The following is a 15,968-nucleotide window of genomic DNA, read 5'->3' on the forward strand; positions in this document are numbered from 1 at the left end:
AAAATTGTGATATTATAAAACAAAAATAATATTTCAAAGAAAATAATTATTGGTACTCTACCTAGATGTTGGAGGCTCATCAATAATTATCTTCCCTAAAGAATGCTATTTTCATTTTCAAGGAATGTCATAGTAAATATCAGTTAAAAGAGTTATCTTTAAAGTTCTATCTAGACGTTAGAGAATTTTAAGATAATTTTTTAACTTAAATATTTCTTCGATACTCAAATAAAGAATTTTGATAAAATTAATTTTTATTTTTTAAAATAACAAAAGGTAATTAATATTAAATTTCAAATCAAAACTATTTCATCCAACACTGAAAATAGTACATGATTAATTAGTACTAATTTATGGGTACTGTAGATGTACTAATCATTCCCTACACATAATCGACTCCCGAACCTAACTTGATTTTCGTAGATTGAAATTTATTTTTTTATAAACTTTAAATCCGCTTTTATAGTTTTATTAAAAAAATAACTTTAAGTGATCAATCACACTCTAAAAAAGATTGATTGTGATTTTTTTCATTTGTTTCGATTTTAATATTTTTAAACATCTGACAGTTTCAAAATCATTATGACATTCTGTGTTCATATTATATGAATTTATTGTCTTACTGAATCATCTATAATCATGCTAAATGATAATGGAAATTATTAAATAAAAAATGTAATACACGAATTAGAAATAATTAAAAAGAGGGAACGTAGACTTGTTGATTCTTGTTCTTCTTTAGGTTAAAGTAGAGACACTATGTAGTTGGAAAGAAAAGAACTGAGAAAATGAAGATGATGAAAGAAAATCATGTCAGCCAGCAAAACAAATTGTGTACAGTATGGAAGTCAACTAAAAAGTTATGAAAGTAATTGCTTCAACGTACAAGTATTTTTTGTCGAAAAAAAGTTAAAAGTATTTAATTAGTTAATAATAAATGAAAAGGAATTTTGAATAATGTGGGACAATAGTTAGGAAAATGAAACTCTTTATGAACTTTTTCTAATTTCTTATATGTCGGTTGAGGTCGATTTTAATTTTTAAGTATGTGATAAAGATGGTTAGAGGACTTATCATCTCATTTTTGGTCCTACGCATAACGTGGTGCATAAAATTTTGGGATATCAAGACTTCGTCTTAAGTACGCAAATGTGGATGTGACATCCTTGGTTCATGCATGGCTAGATGGATTCAAAGACCATGGATTACCATACAAATTGAGGGTTATTTTCAGAGACTTTGTTTAACCCTTATCTCTAAATGCCATGTTTCAATCTCAAATCATTTTGTATTTGAATTTTACCTTACAAAATATATTCGCTTCAGTGTTGCTCTTTTATTTAATTGAAATAAAAGGAAATATTTAAAGTCCTTATTCAAATCTTATCTCATCTTTATCTTTTGAATTGACTTAATTTAAATAATATTTTTTTATATAACCAAAAAAATTGTATTAAAAAAATGTTTGAGTAACTTAAAAACTAACTATATATATGGATGGTTACAATATTGCCTATTACCTCCACATAGGATAACAAGATAACATATGAGATTTCATGTAAAATAAAATAAAAAAAAAAAATTTTGAAGAAGAGATCATAGGGTTAGAACAATGCACTCTGTGTTTCCCAAAAGCCCATTTAAACTTATTGATATTTACTGTAGGCTGTATCCCCCTTTAGGCCTCTTGGTTTACGGACCCATAACCAGTTCTATTGTTTCAAGAAACATTACTGATTAGTCATAATTAACTTTCTCAGACGGATATAAATTAATTAAACTACTGAATTCATTAATCAATGACTTATATAAGGTGAGTATTTCAACAAGGAAGCTATATAAGTTGAAAGTTTCAATCAAATAAGGACGTTTTCTACATCATAGCTGTTGTTAACTCTAACTGTTGATTTATTAAAATATTAATTTCACATGAGATTATTAAAAAAAAAGTGTAATAGTAATTAATTACTTTAACATTGATTAGTATAGATCATGAATGCATGTTAAATGTTAATTGAAATTGTTTAACTATTTGTTTGATAATCTTTAAAGAAATATTCTCAATAATGTGATGTGAAAATAAGATTGAGTCGAGTATAAATAAATTATTAAAGGTAATAGTTTATTTGTCATAATAAAAGATATCATTTATGCTATGCAAGAAAAGATGTTTTTTTTTTTTTTTTAATAATGGTTTAAGGTATGTGTTGGGGACACTTAATGGCAAAAAAAGTATATTAGTTTTTTCTCTCTTTAAGGACTCTTAGTACATAATTAGGGATATTTCAAATATTTATATCAATTTAACTTAACGCGTTTAGTGCTATATCAATTTGATTATATCATTATTATCCTCCATTGATATCTTACCTTTCATTTATAAATACAAACATTCATGCAGTGTTAAGATAAATTCTTCCTAATCTTAATTCTCTATTTTTCTCTCTTTCTAACATTTTTCTCTGATTTGCACATCGAATATAAATGTAAAGAATACTTCGTTTTTTTTTTTAACCGTTTTTCTGTTTTATCTTTCCAAAACCCCCCCCACATAGGAGCTCGGCGCAAACAGTAATAGGCAAAGCTTTCAATATTTACCTGCATTTGGAATGGAAGCTTTGAAGTCATTGCAATTGGACGGTTGGCTGATTTCCCATAAATAGATCGGGAGATTAATGAATTTGCAGATTGCCTTACCAACTCTGGTGTGAATATAAAGCCAGCATGTGATTTTTCGATTAATTAATTGTGTTACTGATTTTAATAGGAGGATTTGTGTTCTGTACTGGTTCAGAGCCGCAGCTCGTTGCTTTGCTGATTTGCCATAGCTAGCTACTTCACTGTTTTTCAATAAAGTGATTACTCCCTTTAATTTTTTTCCCCACTATTAATGTCCATTATGGACTTCTTAATTTCTTTTTTTTTTCCTTCTTATAATTATATATATATGAAAGAAAAAGTTTCAAAATCTTTTTATTTATAAATAGGAATATTAATTTTATCTATATTTAACAAAAATTTTAAATTTTTTATTCAAATAGAGATAAAAATAAATATTATATTATAAAAATTAATATAATTTTATATTTTTTTGCTAAATACGGGAATAAGGATAGAAATGATAACATAACATATATTTCGTACCTATATTCATACTTTATATATATTTATATATATGTTTAGTAAATAAATTTTTATTAAATTATATAAATTATTATTTTAGATTAATTAGAACTAATATATTTTTATTTAAAATATATCAATATATTTATAAAAAATTTACATAACTACACAAGATAATTTTTTTTTTAATTTTCAAAAATACATTTTGATTTTTATTTTTTTAATTACAAATACAGAGATTATCTATTTAAATTAAATATGTATAAAAAAAATTAGATAAGAATAAATATAAATTTAAAATACCTATTTCATATAAATATAAAAATAAATATAATATAAAAATTAAATAAAAAATAAAAAATATTTTACCTCTCTGATGTGCTACCAATTAACATCTCTACCTATAAGCGACGCGGACATTAAAGTTTAAACATAGACGCCATAATTAGAGACACAGAAAAACAGAACCATGTATTTGCTTTATTCTTACGAAGTTATGTATCAGCCTATCAAGAGAGAGTTGATTTGGATGAGGATGAATCCGACTCGAGCTTTACCAGATTTTTTCGGTGGCTTTAATTTTTTTTTTCCTCATTTAACGTTCTAAGTAATCTGAAAAAAATTAAATGCTCTTTGCTACTTCATTAAAAGAAAATGTCGATACGATAGTTAAATAGGAAAAAAGGATTGTAATAACTATTACAATGTTTTACTGTATTTGTAATTTTTTAACTTATTTTTAAATATATTAACATGAAGAAGATTTTTATTTTTTTGTCAACCTTAATTTAATCCTCATGAAAAGCAATTTAAAAGTAAATTTTAAAATGGATCCGTACGAAGAATGCCCCTTAAAATAATAGCAGGAGAGTGCAAAACTGAAAATATCTCTGATTATATTAAATAAAAAACGATGATAAAAAAAAATTCTTTGGACAGGGAAAGAAAGTTTTGGATATTTTGGCCGCAATCACTTTTTCTCAAGGGATTTTAAGTTGGATCTTAATTAAATCTTCAAAAAATAAAATAGAAAAAAAAGGGGAGAGTTTGGATAATTAAATTGAAATTAATTTCTTATTCTTAAAACAAAAGTTACGAAAAATACATTATGGAAAGACAAGCTGTAAGAACCAATTAAACTAAGAGAAATATTATATGCACAAAATAACTACACAAATCTCATAAACAGATACAAAAATCTGACAATGCAAAGATTAAATTGAAAAAAAAAATGTGTACAGTTCTTTTTGTTGTAACAATTTTGTGGTCCCCGACGAAATTGAAGTCGAAAAGAAAAAAAAGATAAAAACCGAAGTCTGTCATCATTATTTTTTTGGTTAAGTAAGATTGATTAGTTATTAAAATATATTTTTTAATAAAATTTTAAAATTAATTATTTAAAATTTTATTAAAAAGATAATTTTAGAATCTATGAAACAATCTAGATTTAAAAGTTGATTATGCGTGAGGAATGATTAATATTATCACAACACCTTTTTAAAATAATACCAATTAATTATGTATTATTCATTGATTTTAACAAAAATAATATTAGTTTCGATGTTTAAAAAAAAAAATTTTTGACTTCCTTTATTTATTGAAATTTTGGTTTTTTTCTTTCTTAATATCTTTTATTATTTATTATTATATTTTTATTTAAGAAAAATAAATTAAATCATTTTTATTGAAATAATTCTTAAAATATTTCAATACATTGGTAACATTAGAAGAATTTCAACTAGAGATTACTTAAGCATAATTTTTTGAAATACCTTAAAATCTTATTATCGGAGGCTTGAATTTAATTTTTTGTGAAAATTATGTCGTACATGCAATGCAAAATGCTAATATATTGATGCACACATTTTATTTTGTTCTTAGAAACTTTGTTATTATTTTTGTTTATTGTTATTATTTTGGAGAAAAAAGAAATTTTTATTATATTAAAGGTTTTTTATAAATATTCTAATACATTGGTAATATTTAAAAAAAAAAACTTCTTACCTAGGGATTTAGCAAAGCATAATTTCTTATAACACTTTTAGAATCTCATCATCAAATAAAAAAGTTTTTTTTTTCATTTTTTATCACTTTATTTTTAACAAATTAGTTAATTTTTATTTACTACTTTATAGCAAAAAAATTTTTTTTTATTGTACTGAAAACTCTTTATAAATACTCAAATATGTTGATTGTATTTTTAAAAGGTCTTCTTACCTAGTGATTTCGTAAGTATCACTACTTGTAATACTTTTGAATTTTATCATTGAATAAAAAAAAATTTTTACATTTTTACTAATTTTTTTATTCTTACTATTTTTTATTTTTTATTTTCAAAAAATAAACAAAGGTTAGGTGTCATAGTCATTAATTATTAATTATTATTATTTTTTTATCACTACTTTATAAAGTTTATTGCAAAAATTATCAAAAATTGTAATTATGTATTTCATTATTTATTTATTTTGTTCTTTATTAATTATTATTAAAACAACAAAAATTTATTCTAATAAATTTAAATATTTTAACATCCATAAATACTAATAATAAAATTTAAAATAATAAAAATAATATTAAAAATTTTTTAAAAATTTTACCTGAACCAGACCTGTCAATGGTTTGATCAATGCCAGTTTGGGTGGGCCAATCAATTGTGGTCTAGACTGGTCAGTGGTTCAATTGGACTGGTCAACGACTAAAAAGGTCAGGTCATAGGTCAGGTGCATGAACCTCGAGTAAAATCTAGGTCAACACGTGGATCCTCTTCTCTCGAAATGATGTCATTTTGAAAGCTTATTTAAAGGTCAAATCAAATTTTTTAATTTTTTTCTTTTTTTTTCTTTTTCTTCCTCCCAAACACTCTCACTCTCTCTAAAAACCCAGAGCCCGACAGCCCTTATGTCGTGCAGTCAATTGATCTTTGTCACCATCCATCGTTCAACAATTGTTGAAAAAATCCAAAGTCACAAAAAATCTTTCTCTCAACCCCTTAATCACAAATCTGAGCCTAGTTTTGTAAGAAATAACCTCGAACTGCGTAGATCTGGCCTGAAAATTTTGGTTAAAATTATTATTTTATTATTTATGTTTTTTCTAGCGTTGAGATATCGTTTTAAGGATTGTGTTTTTTTTTTTTTTTTTGTAGTGTTTGATTCTTTCCCTTTTTTTAGGTTTTGGTTTCTTTTTCTTTTTGGACAAAAGTTGTTTTTTTGGAATCTGACAATGAGTTTTTTTTATCTAGTTTTTTTTATTTTTACAAGGCTTTTGGGTTTTTGTTACAAGGTTCCTCTCTCTTACTCCTATTTTTATGGCTCTATTTATAGAACTAAAAGATAAAAAAAATCCCAGAAAGTTTAAGATTTTGTTATCTCTGACCACCTAAGATTAGGGCGGCCATCAGAACGGCGACCAATGCAATTGTTAGAGTTGCTGGCAGTGTGATGGTTGGCAGCTGACTGAAAAAGCATCAAAAATAAAAGAAGAAAAAAATAAAAATTAATAATAAAAATAAAAATAAAGAAATGGGTGTTTACACTTTTGTATGAAAATATGTGTATGATAACACTTTCTTTAAATTAAAAATATTTCGAACTTGACTAAATCTAAAATTTGACCTAACTATTATTATTAATTAATTAAGGTCTAAATTTAAATATTAATCCTTATTCCTACTAATATTTTATTTCTTTCGTATGTATTGAAAAGAATAAGCAATAATAAACATCAAATTCATACAGAATATTTATCTCTAAAGGAAAAACATATGGTTGGACTAGTATCAATGTTAGAAGATTTGTCACATTTGGAGTCCACCGAAGCACATTAAAGAACTCATATATACATATTAAACATCACTTGAGTTCAAAAGCTTAAGTTATTGGGTTCTTGAGTTATATATATATATATAACACATCTCATTACATTTTCTAATGATACGAAATTTTTACTTACATGTAAATCATCCCAACAATCTCCCCATTTCATTTATGAGTTCTTATCAAGTTTCACTTCCGTTTCTTTATACAAATAAATCATATCAACACTTCTTTTGGTTCAGGCAACCTCACATCTTTAGTACGATTTTAGGTCAAATCATAACACTCAACCTTACAGCCTAAGTTATTTCAATGCCTCTCAATCTTGCACTCTAAGTCGACTCAATACATTATCTATTTGGGTATTTCACTTTTACACACTCGTTACATCCAAGTTGAATTTGATACCAACATTCAAGCAATAAAATTAATGGACACAACCATCCTCCAATTTGTCAACAATCTCTCTCCAACAATACCATTGGTATTCAAACTTGTAATCTTAGTTTTGATACCAATTGTTAGGAGATTTACTATACTTGAAACCTATAAAAGTATATCAAATAACCCATTCATATATGTTTGACATCATTTGAGCTAGAAAACTTAACTATTAAATCTTTTAATCTTATATATATATATATATATATATAGAGAGAGAGAGAGAGAGAGGGGACATTTCATTCATATTTTGTAATTATATAAAATTTTTTACTCCGCACATGACGTATCCCAACATCCTATAGTACAGTATATAACCATGACTAACTTTTTCTCTTGTGGAGCTTAATTAATTTCTGTGGTCATGAAATTATACACGTCGCCATTGCCAAAAGGGCATTTCTCTACCAGAAAAGAAAGTTGTAAGAGTATATATAAATGGTTTTGACAAAACTTAAAAGATCAAAATCTTAGTTGATATTAGCACTGACATTTACAACGTAGACCCTATGGAGGGCTCATCTTTAGGAGTTAGAAAAGGTCCATGGACTGAAGAAGAGGACATTCTTCTCAGGAAATGCATTAAAAAATATGGTGAAGGAAACTGGCATCAAGTTCCTTGTAGAGCAGGTACAAGTTACTAGTTACGTGGAAGTCGATGATCGAAGAGTTTCTTACAATTTTGGTTGCATTTTTGCAGGCTTGAATCGATGCCGGAAAAGCTGTAGACTCAGGTGGTTGAATTATCTCAAGCCAAACATCAAGAGAGGAGATTTTGCAACTGATGAAGTTGACCTCAGCATTCGCCTCCATCAGCTCCTAGGCAACAGGCAAGTGGCAAATAGCTAAATAAGTATTTTTTTTTTCCTTTTTCATTTTAATTTGATAAAGAGGATATACTCTTATATCAGAGAGACACATGCATATACAAATAATTCAGTGATCAAGTTCGAGTGCAATATAGAAATCTTCATGCTGCTTGGATTTAAAACATATACCATATGCACTTTTCAGTAAATTATACATATGGTGAAGACTTACTAATTCGTGCAATACACTACACACAAAGAGAAGTAACTTGCATCAATATTGTTCCAATGACAAATATTATGGATTCAAATTCTGTTGTTTCCTAAATGAAAGGAAAATTTTGTTTCATAGATCATTAGTTGCTACTTACAAGTTACATCTGCTTGTCATGATCTTAGACTTAATTTTGGGACTCTATCAAATTATATAATGGAATGTAACAATATTCTCCACAAATCCCATCCCGTTTTATCGAAAGGGACTCTTCAGCTGTTAGATATTGGAACTTTATTTTTGAAGTTCTGAGTTGAATTATGGGATTTAAGGACATAAGCTGGTGGAACAGAGCTACTTTTAATTATGTAAAAATAAATAGTTAAATCTTGCCTCTCTCACATTATCATATACGATACCTTCAAATTAGAGTTTAAAATTTTAACTGCTAGGTGTTTCCGACCAAAAAAAATCCGAACTCGAAAGATCCCTTGAAAATGATTTCAAGGTCAATTCTTTTGTACTTTTTATTTTATTTTATTTTATTGTAGTTGGATTTGAATATTCGATGTTAAAGTTAGAGATAGAGAATATCCCATTCTATCTCTCGCGCTGCGATTATAGATCTTGTTGGCTTTGTATCCAGAAAAGATAAAAGTGCCCCACAGCAACAGCAAGGAAAGTTGTTTTGTTGTGAAATTAATATTAATTATATGTTTATGTAATATTCCACTTAATTAACATTTTGCAGATGGTCACTAATTGCTGGTAGGCTCCCTGGGAGAACAGCAAACGATGTGAAAAACTACTGGAACACCCACTTGCTGAAAAAGTTCAATCCTTCAAACAAAAACATGAAACCAAAACCTCATCAAAATCCATCAAAACCCAATATTAATGTTATCAAGCCTCGGCCTCGGACATTATCAATGAATAGTTTCCGATGGACTTTGGATGAAAATACCAACAACAACAACAACATTGCAGCAGCAACTCCAATTAGCAACAGTACTACTTTGTCATTAGCTGCAAGCTGCTGCAATAACAGTAGTTACTGTATCCCCAGTGATAATGACCCCGAAACGATGTGGTGCGAAAATTTGCTAATAAACGACAATGAGTTCGACGATCAGCAGCAATGTTCGTTCAACGATAGCAATCTATGTGGGTTGGCGGACCACCAGGCCGTCAATGAAGAAATGGGTGAAGGTAGAATCAAGGTGATTGAGAAAAGCAATGGTGGTTGGGATGAACCTTTTTGTGATGTGGAACTCTGGAATGCGTTCAACCCAGGGCCAGAAAATTGTATCTAAATTATTGCTCCCTACTAGTATTTTATTATTATTGCTTGTTCCTTGGTTTTTGGTTGGCTGCTTGTTTTTTGTTTTTTTATATGTGATAAGTGACACGAAAAAAGAAAATAATAAATAAAAGTTTTTATTTATTATGTGATAAGGCCATGCTAAAGTTTTCAGGGTTTTATATTCAATGCTTTTTGCCATTTCAAATGGGAGGTAAAACACTGTAGTATGCTCAATATTTGCATGTATAATCATCATTTGATTATGATATTTTTTATTTTTTATTTTTTTGATAAGTTGAATTTTATTTATTCAAAGCAAGTAGAAATCTGTTATAGCACAACTCTTCCAATTTACAGAACAATAATATTATGTTAGCAACATATTTTAGAATAGCAGTCATCACACAATTACTTGTTCATCATATCTGCTGCAATTTGCCTTGATTTATTTTATTTTGTTCGAGAAGATAATGCCGTTTTTCATTTGTGAAATTCTCAATTGATCCCATTGGTTTAAACAGGTTGAGGAAGAATCAAAATTTTCACTTGTGTCCAAGTACGAACAATATCACATCTAAGATTACACATCAAATTATTAGAACTCCATGTCAGAGTAAAAATACCTAAAACCTATCTCGATCAGGTTGTTTCGACGTCCAATTTGCACAAAAATTAACTTCAAATGATCACATTCATTCGTCAATCAGCCTGTCGATAATTTTTCTTTTATTTTGTTGACCAAGTCTCTTAGGTTAAATTTGTTATTTCTCAAATAATTATTCTCTCCTGACCTATGATCTAGACAGGTGTTGTTTTGGTCACCTTAATTTCAGTAAAAGCAGTTGGAAGTTGCAAGCATTTTACAGGTGATCCGTTTGCAATGCCAGATTCCCCGTTTCAAAGGACAGCCTCAAATCTGACCACAACATGTCTTTATAAACCAAAATTCTTGTTCCCCATTCAAAGAAACATAAACCAAAACCAAGACCATAAGCAGAACAACTCTTACCATCATATATAGCAGTAGAAGGAAATGGATGATGCAGAGAAGGCTGAGCGCGATCGCATTTTCAAGCGCTTTGATGCCAATGGTGATGGCAAAATCTCTGCAACAGAGCTCGGAGATGCATTGAAGACGCTCGGCTCTGTCACAACAGAGGAAATTACAAGGATGATGTCTGAGATTGATACCGATGGTGATGGCTTCATTTCCTATGAGGAGTTCACTGATTTCGCCTCTGCCAACCGTGGTCTAATGAAAGATGTTGCTAAAATCTTTTAATTTTCCCTTATCCAATGCTTCATTTATTTGTGAAACTTTAATTTGTCCTACTATGAGAGGTTCAATTGGATTTTTTTTTTTTTTTTGATAGAATTTGTTGGTAGTTTAACTGTAACCTCATGTCTTTTAATTGCTTACCCTATTTGGTTTCTTGCTTGTCAAATGTAAGAATAGAAAGGTCCTTTTATGGGCTACGATTTTTCTTTTATTATTTTTTCACTGGGTAGGCTTATCTAATGAATGAGTAGCAAGCTTAGAGATCTATTTTTTTTCTAGATAACACAACCAAATCCATCATTTGTTGATTAATCATATAGGTCTTGAATACACCTAACTGATCTGAGATTCTACTTACTGTACTATAAAAAAAATCATATAATAAACTGATAGCTGCTGAGTTGCCACATAAGCTCAAATGCAACAGGATATTGTTTAACAAACGTAGGCACGCATGTGTACATCTGTACACAAGTGTGTGTGCGTGTGTGTGCACGCGCGTATAAAAAAACGTTATTCAAGGTTCATGTTTCCCATCACAATTCACAGAAGCTGCCTGCCAATCTATATATAAAAAAATGGCTAGTTGACCTAAATTTGGCCACTGTCTTGGGTTGTGACAGCATAGATGATTCCTTTCATATTCAATCAAACCACAGTTGATAAGCAATGCCAATCTATGAGTAAGGAAATGTTATAATTGGACAAATTTACACACAGTTAATGAAATTCAGGCATTATCTGACAAGATACCTTAAAAGCTAGGTACTCCTGCCACTAAGGAATAAGAAGCCAAAGCTTGCCCTGTTCTTGTACAAGTTAGCAAATGAAATCATGCAATAAGTGCATATTTTCAGAACAATACCATCAACAATAAGGACAATTGAATAATCTTAATAGAAAGAACTGCAAATTTTATAACTTAAAATGAAAATCAGTAGCTTTCATCAGGAATATAGAGCCAGGGAATCAGGGTATGTACACGCAACCAGCTTTCATCAGACTCCTTTTCCTATTTACACTTCAATCTTTTTTCCTCTTTTTTTTTTTTTTGTGCCACGCCTAAAACTTTCTTGTCAAGCAAGCGACAAAGCAAAAGGTGAGGTGAAAATCAGATATATAAAAATGCAGTGTGTTTCAACGACAATAAAGGTGATCATCATCCTCAAACTCTGACACTCCTACCATTGCCAAAGCTAAGTGACTCCTCATCTCACTTTTTGAATGTTGTAGTTGAGGGTAACAATCAATAATTCCAGAGAAATTGGACTTCTTCCTAATTGAGTAAAATGGTTCTTCTTCACCTCTCAATATAGCAATAATTTCATCAATGCCTGGTCTTCGTGATTCTTCATTGCTTATGCAGGCTGCTGCGGCTTGTATCATTCGTGCTATTTGAGTTGACCTTTTCAAAGAGCATTTGAGTCTTGGGTCATGTAATTCTTCAACAGCTGCCATTCCCCTGAGCAAGAGAGGTTTTGCCTGAAAAAGGAAAGAAACTTCAAGATTAAAATTTCAACATTACAGCTAATATCAAACTATTATCATGGTAAGGTCTATGCTAAGGGTGACAAGTAATGTGTTGTAAAGAGTTCCGATGGGGAAATCATATCAGAGCAAGCTAACTGCAAAGGGGCTTCTGGCATTTCATGATATGGTTCTAAAGCATTAAATCCTTGAAGAACAAAAATCTGACAATGTCAATGAATTCTACTAAACATTGAGTCGAGAAGTTATGGAAAAATGTTGAATACTAGGTCTTGATTGATAATAATACGCCACAAAATTTCCAGAAATTCCAGAAAGGAAAAAAAAAAGGGACGTTCCATGATAGAGCTGTCTCACCACAAGAACACTTGTTTAAGCACTATCAGGAGAAATTTCATTATCAAGTGGTATCATCCACATTTGGTTTAAGTATTTTCAGTACTGTCAATCTCAATGTAAAGAGAAGAGCCCAGTTTAGTTCAAGTGAAGCTGTTAGGTGGGACCGTTCTTTCAATTTTCACAAAGTCAATGCAAAGCATGGTAAGTTTTATGAGAAATTAGTACAATAACCTACCCATACAACCAAATTCTCTTCTCCTGGAGACCTTCTTGCCTCAATTGGTTTCCGTCCAGTTATCAGCTCCAACAAAACGACCCCAAAAGCATAAACATCAGTTTTATCAGATACTTTTCCATGTTGGAAATACTCAGGAGCCAAATACCTGCATACCAAATTTAAGTTCACCAAAAATGAGAGGAAGATTAATCTTTACTGAGCATTTCATGGAGCAAACAAAAAACAAAAGAATTCCATTTGCTTCTCTAAGAAGTTGTTCTTGAAAGCATACCCAAATGTTCCTTTAACAGTTTTGCAAAGGAATGGAATTGAGGGAGCAGAAGTCCAAGTTGCTAATCCAAAATCACACAACTGCAACCACCAGAATTACAGAATCAGAAAATCAATTGCAAAAGGACCAAACCAATTTCCAATCTATTCCACTTAACAATTCAGACCAAGTTCCTTACCTTGGGTGTTTTCTTGGAAGAAAGAAGAACATTAGAGGGTTTAATGTCTCTATGAACAACACATCTTTCAGTTCCATTGTGTAAATATGCGACTGCCTCCGCAATTCCTAAGGCAACCTTATACCTAACAGACCAAGGAAGAATTGAAGGACGGCCCTTTACTCCCCATTTCTTATCTGCAAAAGTGTATCTCATAAATCATTCAAAATTCATTACAAATCCAAACAAAATTCCCATAAGAAAACACTAAAACCTTACCATGAAGATGGCGTTCTAAGCTTCCACCAGAGACAAACTTATACACCAAAAACAAACCTTCCTCGGGATCAATACAAAATCCCAAAAGAGGGACAATATTTGGGTGATGCAAAGCACTAGCAATCATCAGTTCTCTGCAAAAGGCCTTAGAAGACTCCTTATCTTCTTTATCCAACCTCTTAATAGCCACAGCTGTCTTCAACAGTCCAACTCTACCCCTGAAAACAAAGCTCAATGCCCCTCTCCCCAAAACTCTCCCTGTCCCATTCCAATAAAAACCAGTCAAAATCCCACACAAAAACATACCAGAAATAAAAATTAAACGACAATTCAAAACAAGAAACCAAATTCATTAAAATGTATACCTTTGGAAAAATTTCTTGTAGCCGAAACAATTTCACCATAGCTGAATCTGACCAAAGAATTAGCCACTGGTGAAATACTTCTTTCCAAAGACTCAATCCTTCTCCATTTCAATTCTTTAGCTCTATCCTCACTTACCCCATTATCCAAATTCACCATCAAAACAGTAGCTGAACTCAAAGAACTTGAATTCATAGCTTCTAGCTCAACTTGAGAACAAAAACTAAACCTGAAAGAAGAGTGAACTGATTGTGGCTCAGAACTTGTCAACTCAGCTCCTCCACCTGACTCAGCCAACAACCACGCCTTGTTATGCTCCAAATTGCTGCCTTTCTTTTCACCATTGTTTTTCTGGTTCTTTCTTGAACCTTTCCTCTGACTACCAGGAAGAAAACAAGCAAAAGCAAAACCCCAAATCATTTTTGTTAAAAGAGATTTGATGTTTAACACATGGTTATCACTACAGTGATCTGTGGGTGATGTAGAGGAAACCGCAAATTGAGCAGGCAAGCCATTTTTTGTAGTTCCAGAGTTGCAAGTTTCTTCATAAAAACCCATAGCTGTGACTGAAACAGATCTCAATGTAAAAAAACCAAAAGCACAGTCACAAAAACCCAGGAACCAAAAGGAAACAAAGGGAATAAAAGAAAGGTTGAGTCCCAGAGAATAAAAATAAAAGTGAAAACTGCTTTGCTTGAGGGGTGACGAGAATTTGTAGAAAAAAAGAGAAGAGAGAGAAAGAAACAGAGGCAGCAACTAGTATAAGGGTATGGGGCAATGTAATCTTGACAGAAACTATACTCAAAAATTAAAACTTGCCCACGCAAAAAATATTAGAATTTTAAGAATAAACTAATGGAAAGTTAGTGGGAGAAGGTGGAAAACGTAGAGACAAATAAAACCAAGAATGTAAGAGATATGGATATGGATTAAAATTTTGCATTTTTTTTAGAAAATTACAAATAAAATTGATATTTGCTTTTGAACATTTGATTCAATAACGAATCCATATTTCTTTGAACACAATTTGAGATCTATTGAAATCATTTTTATTATTTTTTTGTCCATAATTTCATGTATTTATAATCGCTTTTATATTTGTAAGATTCAATTATTAATTATGGATCTGGTGAACATATTGAAAAGTAAACCATAATAATAATAATATTGAAAAGTAATGGGGAAAAGAAAGATCTTATTTGAATTCCCTTGTAAAATTACAAATTTGATATAAAAAATTTAAGATTATTGTTGCTAATACCAAAGTGGACAAAATGAACCCACAGGGTAATGTTTTTGAATGCTGACAAAGATAAAACAAAGAGAGAAGGGAGGGGGGGGGGGGGGGGGAGACCAACTAAGGAAAAGAAGAAGCTTGTGAGATAATGAGGATTTTTTTTTTTTTTTCAGATTGGATTGTGGATTAAGAAACGATTAGTGGACAAATGAGAGAAAGAGAAGTGAAAGAGTGAATTATTGTTGTTTTTGTGAAAAGGGGAAGCTTGTGGGCTTTTGTATTAAAGTGGAGTTTTGAGACAAACAATAATTGATTACTCACACAAATCATGTTTACCTAAATTTCATGTAGTTTGGTGGCCATCCAAGACCATCTAATCTCTCTCCAACAACCACTGTTCTTTTTTTATTACGGCCAGGCTCAGCTTAGCTTTCTCTTAAGCTTGTCTCTAGCTAAATTTTGGAAAATCATGCTCAAACTTTTTTTTTTTTTTAATATGATGAAAAAAATGCTAAGCTTAACCAAAATTAGTTATAGTTTGTAATGGGATGTTTCTTTTAAACACTTTAGTAATTGTAAATAATGTTTTAATATATTTGCTTTTGTATGTAT

At 30.2% G+C, this 15,968-nt stretch overlaps 3 protein-coding genes across 3 annotated transcripts; 2 read left to right on the forward strand and 1 right to left on the reverse strand.

Annotated features, from left to right (window-relative positions):
• Nucleotides 1-7,839: 7,839 nt before the first annotated feature.
• LOC111283820 (transcription factor MYB75-like) lies at nucleotides 7,840-9,833 on the forward strand. The gene is made up of 3 exons (XM_022872446.2): nucleotides 7,840-8,009; nucleotides 8,080-8,209; nucleotides 9,154-9,833. Exons 1-3 carry the CDS (start codon nucleotides 7,889-7,891, stop codon nucleotides 9,713-9,715), a joined length of 813 nt encoding a protein of 270 aa, XP_022728181.2. The 5' UTR covers nucleotides 7,840-7,888; the 3' UTR covers nucleotides 9,716-9,833.
• A 54-nt stretch (nucleotides 9,834-9,887) lies between these two features.
• On the forward strand, nucleotides 9,888-11,469 carry LOC111283925 (putative calcium-binding protein CML28). Its single transcript, XM_089758836.1, has one exon. The coding sequence runs from the start codon at nucleotides 10,739-10,741 to the stop codon at nucleotides 10,985-10,987; it is 249 nt and encodes an 82-aa protein (XP_089614962.1). The 5' UTR covers nucleotides 9,888-10,738; the 3' UTR covers nucleotides 10,988-11,469.
• A 412-nt stretch (nucleotides 11,470-11,881) lies between these two features.
• On the reverse strand, nucleotides 11,882-15,431 carry LOC111283897 (putative serine/threonine-protein kinase PBL7). The gene is made up of 6 exons (XM_022872568.2): nucleotides 14,122-15,431; nucleotides 13,757-14,014; nucleotides 13,499-13,674; nucleotides 13,321-13,400; nucleotides 13,047-13,194; nucleotides 11,882-12,466 (listed from the first exon to the last, which is right to left on the reverse strand). Exons 1-6 carry the CDS (start codon nucleotides 14,675-14,677, stop codon nucleotides 12,122-12,124), a joined length of 1,563 nt encoding a protein of 520 aa, XP_022728303.2. The 5' UTR covers nucleotides 14,678-15,431; the 3' UTR covers nucleotides 11,882-12,121.
• Between the last annotated feature and the right edge of the window lie 537 nt (nucleotides 15,432-15,968).

The sequence above is a fragment of the Durio zibethinus genome, chromosome 3 (assembly GCF_047325235.1).
Source record: "Durio zibethinus cultivar Kanyao isolate XHJ-2024 chromosome 3, ASM4732523v1, whole genome shotgun sequence".
NCBI lineage: Eukaryota > Viridiplantae > Streptophyta > Magnoliopsida > Malvales > Malvaceae > Durio > Durio zibethinus.